Source organism: Cervus elaphus, chromosome 17, assembly GCF_910594005.1.
Source record: "Cervus elaphus chromosome 17, mCerEla1.1, whole genome shotgun sequence".
Lineage (NCBI taxonomy): Eukaryota > Metazoa > Chordata > Mammalia > Artiodactyla > Cervidae > Cervus > Cervus elaphus.
Window position 1 is genome coordinate 23,741,029 of NC_057831.1, and position 14,120 is coordinate 23,755,148.

Sequence of the window (14,120 nt, forward strand, 5' to 3'; positions counted from 1 at the left end):
TTACAGCAGTGGTACTCATTAAATACATTCTTTATGCCCAATGCTTAGACACAGTGTATTAAAAAAATACAACACCCTAGAGAAAGTTACAACCTTGGAATTCTGTACCCATATATTTTTATTCTATTGCCAACGTGAAATTGAAATATAAGATTATGCCAATGTACTGCAAATCCTCATTAGTTCATTTGTCTAAAGTTTCAAATGTCTTTCAGTGTAAATAACCATGTGAATAAAATACATTGCATACATCCACTTTCCCAAAAGAGCCTTAAAAGCCTCCAAGATTATTTACTGCAATATCATAAAGATATAATGGAAAGAGAGAGAGGAGGATGGTTGGTACCACTGTGGGCCTCCTGGCCAGCCAACAACCATAGCAAAAAGCTAAACCCTTAAGGGAGACACAGTAATAGGGTCAGCATATTGTGAGGGGAGGATGGCCAAGGCTCTAGACACACACAGGCATCTGTAACGCCTCTAAGACAGCCTCCTTGGTGTCTGCTAGTATAAGAATAAACAGATTTAGTGTTTTTTTTTTTAATTTCATCCACAAAATTAATGTTTAATCTAACAGTTATGCACAGAACCTTCCAGAGTTTCTTTATGCTATGTAAACATGAACACAGAATCTTTGTTATATACACTTTGTTTCATATGTGTCTTTTAAAAAATTTCAGTGTTGTATCTTTGAGATCTTTCCATGTTAGTCTGTATTCATTCTTTTTTGATAACTGTATAATATCCCCTAACGTTTACTTAACTGGCCACTAACTGATGGACATTTGGATTCTTTCCATTTTGTGTGTGTGTGTGTGAAAATTGTATTCCTTAATCACTCAGAGTAATTGTTAAGATGAGGATTCAGCATTTTCATCTCTTTGTCATACACTTAATTGTTCTTGGGAGATCTTGATTTATCATGATGATATCAGCCTCAACTAGAAGAATTCTCCTGTCAACACTTTTCATTAGAATACCCTTTTAACAGGTCTCCTCGTGTTACTCTGGGAGAATACCATTACAGACTGTGTTTCCCTCAAAGTTGTATGGTGAAGACCCCGTAGTGTGGCTGTATTAGGAGATAGGGCCTTTATGGAAATAAGTAAGGTTAAATGACGTCATAAGGGTCAGGCCCTGATTGGATAGGATTAGTGGTCTTAAAAGAAGAGGCACCAAAAAAGGGAAAAATAAAAAGAAAAGACACCAGAGAGCTGCTTCTCTCTCTGCCATGTTAGGACATAACAAGAAGGTGGCTGTCTGCCAACTAGGGAGAGAGCCCTCGTCAGGAACCAACCCTGTCAGACCTTGATCTGGGACTTATAGGCTCCAGAACCACAAGCAAAAGACTGCTTTTCTTTTATTCACTCAGTCTATGATATTTTGTTATCAGTCTGAACAGACGAGTGAAATATGCAACACATTTCTACTTAAGGGTTTGAGGGTCACTGGCTTGCATCTAGGTGATCACATACCTGACAGAGCTTTGCCCATAATTCTATGGTAGGAATCTTTTCTGGAACACTTCCAAGACACAGTGCTCTTTGATGAAAGTTACATAAATATTTATCATTTTTTCTTTTTTATACTTGGAATCTAAGTACTGAATTTCAACAAGGCAGAAAACATAGTATCATCTTCCTTACCATCCACTTACTTATCATCCTTATCATCACCCACTTACTTGTCTATGAACATCCGTGGGGGAAAAATCTCCAAATCCTTCCCAAATTCCACCATTTTCCTCCTCTTCGTAAAATCGAATCTGGATGTCATCTGTAAACAGTCATGTTCAGGTGTATAATTTCACACAGTATAATAACATTCATAAATGTGATGAAAAATAAAGCTGGTTCAAGAGTCCACCTACTATGTACTTAACCTTTTTTGAAAGTAATTAATATAAAATAGACTTCTGAATTACTTAAAATTTTTAGTAAAATTTTTTTGTTACCATAGTAATGGGCCCCAAGTTTCGTTTGTAAGGACAGAATTCTAGATTTACCTATTCAATCTGAGTTTTCTCTTAGTCAATCTTTGAATAACTTCTCCATCCCTAAACCAGTTCACCCTCCAGGAACATGAAAGATAGTGAAGAATATCAGAATCCCAAAAGGTGGTTCACCTGGATACAGATTTACGTTAACAAAATTTAATTTAAAGTTTACTATTTGGCAGACACTGTTCTAAGTGATTTTATATGCATGTATTAACTGATTCCTTCTTCAGCTCTGTGATGCAAGTTTACTATTAATATCCTCATGCTGCAGAAGAGAAACTGGAGTTCGCAGCGGTTAAGTAACTTATCTAAGGTTGAACGGTTAGTCAGGAGAGACCAGGGTTTGAACACGGACACTGCAGGCTCAGACCCCAGGCTCTTAAGCGCCCTCCCACGCGGCCTCTCTGCAATGTCCTAGGAGTCCCTGTTGAGAAACCGCCAAAATTACACGTTGGTCTAGTCCCTTTGGGTTAAATTAGAATGTCTGAATTTCACACTTCAGTCATGGATTCGACTCCTGCAGAAATATGACAATATAACTCAGGTTGGCATCTATCTCCCTGGCTTCACTTCCTAATTCACAGGGAGGAGTACACTATTGACTTGCAAAAACTAAACGTATATTTCTATTTAAATAGAATTTTAGAAATATTAGGGTTGGGTAAGACATTCATAGGACTACCCTGGACCTAGTTATTCAGATTCTTTAAACTAGGTATCAAACTTCTCTTAATTAGCCATTTCAATGTAATGATGATGACTAACAGTCACATTTACAAATAAAGGTACTTAGATTGTGTTTACCCATCGTATGTACACCCAGCGATCCGGAAACGCACATTGCTTGGATAGAACTGGTTAAAAGAAAGCTGATGCCAGAATCTGCAGAGAAAGTGTAACCATTCTGGGGACAAAGATATACACCTTTACCTTAAAATCTGATCTCATTTTTTTTTCTGACTTTTTATCTGAGAGCATTCAGCCTCAAAGGAAAATTTTCTTTTTTTAAAGCCATAGTTCTTTAAATAGGAGCTACATTTCCAGTTAATCAGCTGCTTGCTCTGAAAATGCTCATCAGAGTAAGCAGCTAGGTAACTGCTTGTAGTGAGTGTATCTTTATTATGGTATACCTTTTATGGTTTTATTTTTAAAATGAGTAAAGCTTGAGAAAATAACGATCTCCTGCTTATCCTAACTTATCAATCTTGTGCTATATTTAGTGAGAGATAAATGCTAAGACCTTTTCTGAAAGTGAAAATTATGAGAGAAATATGCTCTGAGAATTTCCTTATAGCCCTTATCCTTTCTTTTTCTTAAATGACATCATAATGTCATGTGAAGATATCCAGAGAAACTCTCAGTGTTGCAACAAAGCACTGTAAGAGAAAAAAATTAACAATTTTACACTATGTAAAACATTTATCATGCGTGTGTGTGTAAGTGAAGCATGGGCTATTACTCATTTATTTAAAGTTCACATATCAAAGTTAAAGGCATAAAAACACTGAAATATCACTGATTACAATGATCACTATTTTCTTATTTCTCTTTACAACGTGGGAGACCTGGGTTTGATCCCTGGGTTGGGAAGATCCCCTGGAGAAGGGAAAGGCCACCCATTCCAATATTCTGGCCTAGAGAATTCCATGGACTGAATAGTCCATGGGGTTGCAAGGAGTCGGACACGACTGAGCAACTTTGACTTTCACTTCACTTCTGTTGAAAATTTTAAATGAATTAGTTGGGTTAAGAAATAACATGGACAACTTAATTTTGGAAGAGAGGAAATGTATAAATTTTTAAAAGGAGTTCTACGCCACAGGAGAGATGTTACTGGGCTCATTGCCAAAAAGTGACTCATAAACACACTCAGAATTACATTTCACATCTTGAGATCAGAGCCTGTATTTACCTTTCTGAACCTTGTCACAGAGAAGATAAATCTCTTCCCCTCCAGTTACACATCCAGCTGTCCTGTCCATTCTTACTATTTTCAAGTTAGACGCATTGGGGGCTTCTGTTCACAGGAGAAAAACAACAAACATCATGATTTATCATCAGCTTCACATGGGACCTTCTGTGAGGGACCTTAACCAAAGCATACTTAACCAAAAGAAAATTCAAACAGATGCTTTCACTCATATTGCTATTACAAAAATATGGATAAAAAGTGCCTTCTGAAATCCTCAGAACACTGCTTGGGCATGGCTCATTCATTATCCCCAAAGTAGATGAGGCAGAAAGGAGCAGTATTCATTTCTCCCATGAACACAGTAAGAGATATTAATAGAGAAAGAGAAAGAACTTTTCTGATGTTTCAGGAAGTTCCAAGCTAAAGGATGTGTGGAATTTCAATTAGGTCAAGACTTCAACCCCAAACTTACATCCATGGTACTGATACACCATTTACAAGAGTCCTAGAAATTTAGGAAAAGTACAGGTTTCTGAAACTATTAATTTTTATTCTATAGAAAAGAAAAACGAAGATATTATATTTCCTTTTCCCAAACTAAATTAGAATTCTGTGTGGTTAAGAGGTAAAGTTTTGTGTGGTAATAGTATAAAAGCTTCCTTTTTTTTGTTGTTCTAACAGCTGCATTTTAAAGTGATCTTTGGTATAGGAGCCTAAAACATTTTATAAAGCTTTCACTTCCCTTTAAACCTGTTTAAATTAGAGAAATCAGTTAGCTGTTGTACTTGGGGCATGGAGTTTTCTACTTAGACTAAACTCTATGACCTTTTAGTGAGCTTAAATACTGCCCTTACAGACAGTTTGGAAATATCCATCTGTTTAATAAAGCCCATGCATACCAAATAAGAAATCTGCATGGTAAATGCCAAAGACCACTGTAAAATCTTCTCAAAAACTCCAGGAACTACAGATGGAAATAGAATTTTGAAGCCACAAAATATCAAAGTATCTGTACTGCTCATTTAGTTAACCTGAAGTTCCTAAATGGATAAAGCTGTAACATGCAAGAGTGAAAATGGGTAAGTATAAGAGTTATCTTTCATTAACTTCTCTTCAGAGCCCCAACTATTTTTCCCATCTAAGAGCCCCAGCAATATAGCCTCATAGTAAAGAATGCATAAATAATAAGAAATTTGGCATTGCATGTAAAAGGCTTTAACAAAGATGAGAAAGGAGATTTATTGAGCGCCTCACCATATTTCACTTTTAATCTTGACATCAACTTTTTAAGCTAGACTTCAGTATTCTTATTTTGCAGATGATAAACATGAGGCTCCAAGGGATTAAGTTACTTTCCCCAGGAAGCAGAGCTAGTCAGTAACTGCCAGGGTGGGGATGGAAGTCTGGTCCTGACTTTGCAGCAAGCTGCCTCAGGTCAGCAGTCAAGTACTCACTGCTGTCGTAGATGGCGTCCGACACCACGGGTTCCAGGCGCCGCGTGAAGCTGCCGGTACTGTCTGGGAGGAAAGCTGTAAACATGAGCCGTACCACGCTGAGGTCCATCTCCTTCGTCTGCTGAAGAGCTGCCTGGCGGATGATTTCTTTTTCCCGATCTAGGACCAGACAACACAGAGTGTTCGTGTCCAGGGAAAGGCGAAAGTACGAACATTTTAGATCAAGTGCTTTTATAAAGCCCCAATTAAGCACATCAACTTAGAGTAAAAGTCATTTTTCTCTTTTGAAATTCTTCATATTGCTAATAAAATTTTAAGAATTATCTACATCATCCCAACATAAAGGCATCAGAAGAAGGCCTGCATTGTTTTTGGATCACAGTGAAAACTATCCTGTATGTGACAAATGGCCTCATTCCTTTCCTATCATCCCCTGACCTCTCCCAAGACACAAAGGGTGTGATGGAAATGGAAGGGAGTAGCTGACTGTGCCTCAGTTGTGTTGAGGAACGTGAAAATCAAATATTCCAGCAGTGATAAATATATATACACTATCATGTGTAAAACAGAGAGTGGGACGTCGCTAAATAACACAGGGAGCCCGGTCTGGTACTCTGTGACAATCTAGAGGGGTGAGGGTGGAGGCAGGGGAGACAGGTTCAGGAGGGAGGGGATATGTATGTAATGATTTGCACTGGTGTACGGCAGAAACCAACACAAAATTGTAAAGCAATTTTCCATCAATTAAAAAATAAATTAAAAAAATTTTTAAGGAAATTAAATATCCCCGAAGCTCTATTCATCCCATAGCGCCCAGCACAGTACCTGGCACATAGCAAGCAGGAACTCAAAAACTGCAGTTAAGGAGCCAAATAACTCACTGCATTTGGCTCCTGTCCCTGTGACGGAGCTTTCTTATTGATGGATGTGACTGGACTTAACTTATAAAATCATAAGAGGTGATACTTCAGGTGAAGAGTATTACAAAAGAGGTACAGTTGAAGTGATACAAAACCTCAAAGGAGGGGAGAATCCAGAGGCTTTGGAGCAGAAGAGACATTGCCCTGAATCTTGAAAGGATGGTAGAACCTGAACTCAGGAAGAGAATGAATAAAGACATCCCAGGAAGAGAAAGGATGTGCCAAGGAGAGGAAGAGAGAAGCCATGGTGCTTGTATGGAGCGGTTCAGTTTGACAGGAAGGAGTGTTGTGGGAGACAGTTGGAAATGCAGACTGGGGCCAGCTCTCGGGATGCCTAAAATGCCAGGGTCTGAAATTTGGATTTTGTAGGCAACAGGGAGACCTTGAATAGTGGTGATGTGCAGGCTGTAGTGAGATCTGTCTGGTCAGAGGACATAAACCAGATTAGAAATAGCGAGGGACAGAGACAGCAACAAAAAATCGGCATGAGGAATGGAACCCCACAGAGCACAGAAGAGCTGGATCACAAACTGGATGGAGAGGCAGCAAAGGTGAGAAGGGGGCCTCAAAGATGACGTGAAGGTTCCGAGGATGAATATCAGAAGACAGAACATGTTTATGGGAAAATGATGACTGCTTTTGGAGCACCTGAGTGTGAACTGGTGGCAGGACGGCTAGACGAAAGGACAACACAGAAAAGCAAAAACGGCACATGTCATGGGACAAACATTGGGGTTGAAAGAAAAAACACAAGGCAGGAAAATATAATATCATAGCAGTTTTTTATGATAAAGAGGATAGCTGAATAATGTGCCCGAGAGCCCAAAGAAAGGAAGATTCCTTATGCTAAGGTGAGCTGGAGGAGTTATAACAAAGGAGGTGTTCTTTGAGTCTTGAATTCTGAACTGGTTTTGACAGGTTGAAGAGGGAAGCGTGGTATTTTAGGTAGAGGTAGGAGTGCATCAGTGTTTGAGGGGGTGATGGGAAGAGGTGGGGACCAGGTGGAACCTGAGATAAAGCTGGAAAGGGGGCTGGAGTCAGGCTTCGTATGCTCGGCTATGGCAGTACAGAGGTTGTTCTAGCAGTAGCAAGATGCCATCAGAGGCTTCTGAGCGGTTTCAGGGCGGGAGCAGCCTGGGGCACAGACTGAGGGTGAGATGAGCTCCAGGTCTACGCACAGCGGAAGAAAAACCAGAGTGCTCAAAGGACCGAGGCTGGAGGGACACTCACCTGTGAGCTGCCGGTCTCCTCCACCTTCTGCCTGCAAATAGGCAAGATCAGGATGCACCAAAAGGCCGGGATTGTAGCCCCTTATACAGGCATCTGTCATCCGTGCTTCCAGTGTTTCAAATACTTTTTTCTTTGTCACATGAAGTATACCCAGGTTTGCAAAGCTGGAGGAAAAACAGTAACGGCAACAACAACCAAAAGTTAGGCAGACAGAGACTACAGTCCTGTTTTACTCTAACAAAGAGGATGGAGAAAACACGCACAGACCCTCAGCCACACTGCTATCACCAGCTGCACATCAGGTCAGGCTGGGCTTTGCCACCAAATCAGTCTGTGGTGAACTCAGAAAAATCTTCTGGTTTTCAAAGCTTATTAGACTTGCAAATTATGATTCAGGGACTGGGGTATACATACCTTAATAAGAAAGTTTCACCTAAACTCATTTTAAAGTATTTTCTAGGAGAGTTGTATAAAAGGAAATTTAAATTCCAGATATACTAACTTAACAAACTTTTAAAAAATAATACATGAAATGCTATATTTGGAAGATTATTTTTTCCTTGTGGATCGTCCTTGGGCCTTGATGGGATTTAAAGTCTACCTAGAACCCCATCTCCTCCTGGGCTCTCTCTAAGGTTGGAATTATTTATGATCACTAGAATGTCTACTCTCCACATGCACTAAGTCTTCAGGTTCACCTTTAATGAGGGAAGGAGAACCTTTTATATGGCAAAGGCTACATATCTATAGAACAAAATATGCTCATTAAAGCAATTCAGGGAATTTTTAAGAAAATATATGAAGTGCTCCAGCAATTCACTTTTTAAAATAAAGTACATGAAACAAAGAAGTGTGTTCAATAAATCTAATATAACAAATAGGCAAAAAAAAAAAAAAAAAGTGTACCAAGGAGACTCATTCAAATTCAACAAATATTTATTTTGCTCCATATTGCCAGGCAGTGTCCTGGGTGCTTCTATCAACAGTAAAGGAATCCCTGACTTCACAGAGTTCATATGTTACTGTAACAACAGGGAGAAAACAAGTGCAACAACAGAGAGAAAGGAAACAAGTCAGTCATAATTTAAAAGGTAAAAAGTGTTACCAAGAAAAACAAAGGCATGGGAAACGGGAAGGGCAGAAGTAGAAGGCCTGACACTTAAAAATTTGGAGGCAGGACATGCTTGGTGGTCTGGTGGCCAGAACCCTTTGAGTTCCCAGTGCAGGGGCTCAGGTTCTATCCCTAGTCGGGGAACTAGATCCCACATGCCTAACTAAGAGTTCACATGCTGCGACTAAGACCGGACACAGCAAAACAGATATTTCTAAAAATAAAATAAATTTCTAAAAATTATAAAATATTTTTTTAGATAGAGAGAGGCCAGAAAGGGCCTCACTGAAAAGATGTCAACTGAGCCAAGGCTTGGAAGGAAATGAGGATTGGGACGTGGATATGTAGAAAAAGCATGTCTAAGATGGAAGGAACAGCAAGTGCAGAGACCCTGAAGTAGGACCATGGCTGGTGTCCACAAGACAACAATGGCAAGGAGGCCACTGTGGTTGGAGTGAGACAAGCAAGCAGTCATCAGCATGTGCAGCTGTATGTAAGTTCAGAGAAATAAGCAGGGCACAGATCTTTTAAAGTCTTGTAAGCTTCTGTAAGGATCCTGCTTTTTCTCTGGCTTTTACTTGGAAGGGAAAAAAAATATTAGTAGAGGAAAGACAGAAATATTATGACAACTGGATCAAATGAAATAAAGAATAAGATAATGTTGGAAGGCCAGATAAACTAGACAAAGAAAATATATGAGGTAAAGGCAGAATGAGATGAGCACTCAGACAGAGGCTCAGAGATGAAATGAGATGGGGGTCCACACAGTGATGAAAAAATGTAGGACAGCTGAGACACACAGCGAGAAGAAAATACAAAATATAACCTCCTGGAGAGCAGAGAGATCTGGTGCCAAGAACAGCGCTTGACACTGGGTGTTTAAAAAATGTCTGTTGGATGAGTAAATGCAGGAATTTATCCAACACAGAAAAATATGCACTATGGCAAAATGATAAGTGTGGAGAAACAGATTTTCAGAAAGAGCACCTCCATAGTCTGGCCTGTTAGTCCTTACTACTATACAGGACATCTGTAACTATGGGAAAACAAGGTAACAGCATTGACAAAATGGTGTCGCACTTCACACTTCACCATCCATAAAGGGCTTTTCATGTATATTACCTAATTTAACCCCTGTGAAAAAGACATCATCATTATCACATGAAGTGTTAGTCAGTCAGTTGTGTCCGACTATTTGCAACCCCATGGACTGTAGCCCGCCAGGCTCCTCTGTCCATGGAATTTTCTAGGCAAGAATCCTGGAGTGGGTTGCCATTTCCTTCTCCATGATTATCACATGAATAATGGATTTACTCTGGGAATAAATGAAACAATACAGAAGTCCGTCTTCTGCTTTAGGTAATAGTAGAGCAACGAAGACCATGTAAGCTTCTCACTTTAAACAACAAAAAGCAGTGTTCATACCCTGGACAATAGATGGCTTAGGACAGTGAACCTAGAGGAAAGGAAGACAAACACGGTGAGTCTTAAAATTATGCTTCACTGATATCGAGAGAGAGCTTCCTGGCCGCAGCGTAGGGAGGGGCAGCTGAAACACAGCCTGCTGCTCTCCCTGAGTGGAGGGGACAGAGGAGACCGACAAGGACAGAATTCACGGGCAGACACCAGTGAGGAGAGTCCCACAGAGGGACACTCGGAGCGTGAGTGCAGGGAGATGACCCACGGCTAGGAAAAGAACCAGCAGAAGCATGGATAAAGCTGCTTCTGGAGCATACACGGGGCTAGAGTAGTGCAAGAAATCTTGTGAAACATGAAGGATTCGAGTGGACACTTAGAAAGACACTGCCTTAGTAATGGTTTCAAGTTAACCCTAGATTAAAGTCTGCTCTGGTCTCCCTAAAAAAGCTTAAAAGTCAGTCCAGAAAAGGCCAAACTAGTCTCAAATTTAACTTTATCCCAGTGCTCAAAAATATTTGCAATATTCCCCCAAAAGCCTGTAAAGATGGAAATTACAATGTTTGGGAAGAAAAATACACTAGATGAAATTAAGAACAAATTAGACACTGTAGACAAAATGTTTAGTGAACTTGAGGACACAGTAATAGAACTATCTGAAATGAAACAGAGAAAAGTGAAAAAGAAAAAGAACAGATCATTCATGAGCTGTGGCACAATTTTAAATGGCCAAATATACTGATACATGAGATTAATGTTCTAGAAGAGAAAAAAAAGGAGTGTATGGAAAAAGTATTTAAAAAATAATGGCTGAAAAGTTTTAAAATTCAATAAAAATAGAAACTCAGAGATTCAAGAATCTCAATAAATCACAAAGAACAAGAAACATGAAAAATATGACACTAAAGCTTAACATAATCAAATTGCTGAAAACTAGCAATGAAGAGAAAAAGTAAAAAGCTGACAGAAAACACTTGACACATTATGTACAGAGGAATAAAGACGTAAGAATGACGGGACACTCTTTTTGGAAACAATGAAAGCCAGAAGACAATGAAGCAGTGTATTTTAAGGACATGCAAGGACACCCTATGATTCTACACTCCTCAAAAATATCTTTGAAAAATAAAGACAAAATAAAGACTGTAAGATGTACAAATTGAAAGAATTTAGCAGTGCACCAGTAGTTAAAAAAAAAAATTGAAAGAAACTCAATACATGGCTAAGTATAAAATATTTTTTTCCTTATTTAAAAATTTCTTTAAAAGGTAACTGGTAATTTTTAAAGCAAAAATTAAAAAAAAACTATATGGTGAGATTTATATTAATGACATATGCAGATATAAAACATATGACATAATAGCTAGAAGGCCAAAAGAGGGAAAATGAGAGTATACTGTTAACATGCTCTAAGTAAAGAGGAATGGTGCTACTTGAAGGTAGCCTAGGTTAAGTTAAAGATGTACAGTATAAACACAAAAAGATTGCTAAAAAATACAAAGAGGTATAAACCTAAAAGGAGATAAATGAAATAACAAATAATCAAGTAATCTAAGAGGCAGGAAAAGAGGAAAAGAGGAACAACAAAAAGATGTGACAAGCAGAAAACAAACAGCAAGATGGTAGATTTAAACACAGCCATATCAATAATCATATAAAAATAAAAATCACTTAACACCCACTAAAAGACAGAGAGTGTCAGACTGAATAAAAAGATCCAACTATATGTAGTACAAATTTATTTTTAATATAAAGACACAAAAACACTAAACTAAGCAGATGGGAAAAATGTTTTAAGCTAACATTATTCAAAAGAAAGCTGAAGTAACTATGTTAGTCTCAGTCAAGGTAGATTTCAGAGCAAAGAATATTACCAGGAATAAAAAAGGTCATTTCATAATGATAAAGGGATCAATTCATAAGAGGACATAAGAATCCTAAACATTAATGCATCGAATAAAAGAGCTTCACAACATAAGAAGCACAATCTTAAAGAACTGAAAAGAGAAATAGATGCATCTACGAATATAGTCAGAGATTTAAATACTCTTAATAATTGATAGAACAGTAGAGAGAAAATTAGTAAGGAGACAAAAGCCTTGAACAAACAACCTCATTGATATTTACAGAACACGCATTCAATCTGATCACGCTAAACACTCTTTTTAAGTGCACAAGGAACACATATACCAAGAGAGACCATATTCCATCCATAAGACAAGCTTCAACACATTTAAAAGCAGTCAACTCATACCAAATACTTCCTTACCACAGTGGAACTCAATCAGATATCAATAACCAAGTTACCTAGGTAAGAATGTATTTAAATCAAGACTGGCCACGTAACAATTAATCGTTGAAGGTGAGTGATGGGTACAATGAAGGCTCATCATGCTAGTCTTTCTACTTTTGTATATGTTTGAAAATTTCTATAATAAAATGCAAAACAAAAACGAGAGCAGACATTATTATTACTAGCACATGAAACAGGAAAAACTGAGAGGATCCTAAAAGTTAACAAATGAGAACACAAAAGGGTACAGTCACTTTGGAAAGCAACTCGGCAGTTTCTTACCAAGATGAATGAACTCGTAGCACAAGTCCCTACAATTCCATTCCTCAGTATTTACCCAAGCCAAGAAAAATTACAACTCTGTTCACACAAAAAAGTGGCTTTGTTCTGAAAAACTAGAAACAAACCAAATATTCTTCAACAGGTAAACAAACTGATACACCAACACAACGCAACAATGTAACATTACCTAATAATTACAAAGAATAAACTCCTGTGTCCACAGCAACCCAGAGGAATCTGAAATACATTATGCTATATGAAATAAGCCCGATTCAAAAAGGCTACACACCGTATTATTGCATTTGAGTGTCATCATGGAAAAGGCAAAACTACAGGGGTAGCAAACAGACCAGAGGTTGCCAGAGCCTAGAGTTGGAGGAGAATTGAACTCTAAAAGGTCACACAGGGATTTTCAGGAGGTGATGGAACTATTCTCTACCTTGACTGTGATTATACTAGTATTTATCAAAATTAGAACTGTACACTTTAAAAAGTGAATGTTACAATATTTAATTTCAAAAATTTAACAAAGAAAAGTTATCACTGTTAATTGGACTGGAACTACAATCCTGCTTCTTAGTCAAAATGCCATACGTAATTGGCTTTCAAAGTGTACTCTCTAGACCAGCACCATTACCTGAGAATTTATTAAAATGCATATTCTTGGGCCTTATCCCAAGCCTACTGAATCAGAAACTCTGAGGGGTGAGGCTCAGCCATGCATGTTTCAGCAAACCCTCGAGGTGATTCTGACGCGGCCCCTAGAGTTTGTGAACCACTGCCCTGCACGATGACCAGGCAATGAGATCAGAATCTCCGGACACAGGGCTTGGCATCAGTATTTTTGCAAAGTGATCAAAGGTGACTTTATTCAGCAGGCAAGTTTGAAATCTGCACTATGCCAGACGTTTCCATCATTATAATCATCTGGGAACTGCCTCTGCCCTCTGGCTAGGATCAAATCCCCAAGTCCTTGCTTTGGGATTCTAAAGTAGCTCCTCCATCTGGCCTTTCTTCCTCTAAAATATTGACATCACAGCAGGCCAGAGACTTAAAAGCAGCCCAACTCAACTCACAATACACACCCAAGTTTGGAAACTGGATACTACCAATATCAGTCCAGAGCTTGTCCATTTTCTCCAAATAGCTCCTTTTCTGTGTATTAAGGTTGAACCATATGAAACAGCCAACAGTCAACTGTTTCTGGATCTACAAAAACAGCAGTTTAGTATCGTCTGCCTTACTTCGCCTCATTTCTCTTCTGCGTTTTATATCTATGTATCTACTTTGAGAGCTTGCCATTGGTATACGCTGGAAATATTAGTTAAAAAAGAAAAAGAAAAAGAAAAAAACTTCACATCGCTCTAAATCAGGGCTGCCAGGAAGCAAGCAGAGGGTGTGGTGATTATTGGTGAGGAAGGTGGTTTAAAGCAAAGTCAAGTAATAGTTTCCATTGAATGCATATTTCAGAGAACTAAAATGTTGTTGAAATGAACTGCTGAT

General features: G+C 38.5%; 1 protein-coding gene across 2 annotated transcripts in view; it reads right to left on the reverse strand.

Moving 5' to 3' along the window:
* The window catches only part of NFKB1 (nuclear factor kappa B subunit 1), a 122,312-nt gene that overhangs the window by 31,355 nt on the left and 76,837 nt on the right, over positions 1-14,120 (reverse strand). For both annotated transcript variants that reach the window (XM_043870898.1, XM_043870896.1), the window contains exons 7-10: positions 7,516-7,679; positions 5,366-5,524; positions 3,912-4,016; positions 1,685-1,776 (exon numbers count right to left, since the gene is read on the reverse strand). In XM_043870898.1, the coding sequence (XP_043726833.1) occupies positions 1,685-1,776; positions 3,912-4,016; positions 5,366-5,524; positions 7,516-7,679 (520 nt within the window). The remainder of the gene's footprint in view (positions 1-1,684; positions 1,777-3,911; positions 4,017-5,365; positions 5,525-7,515; positions 7,680-14,120) is intronic.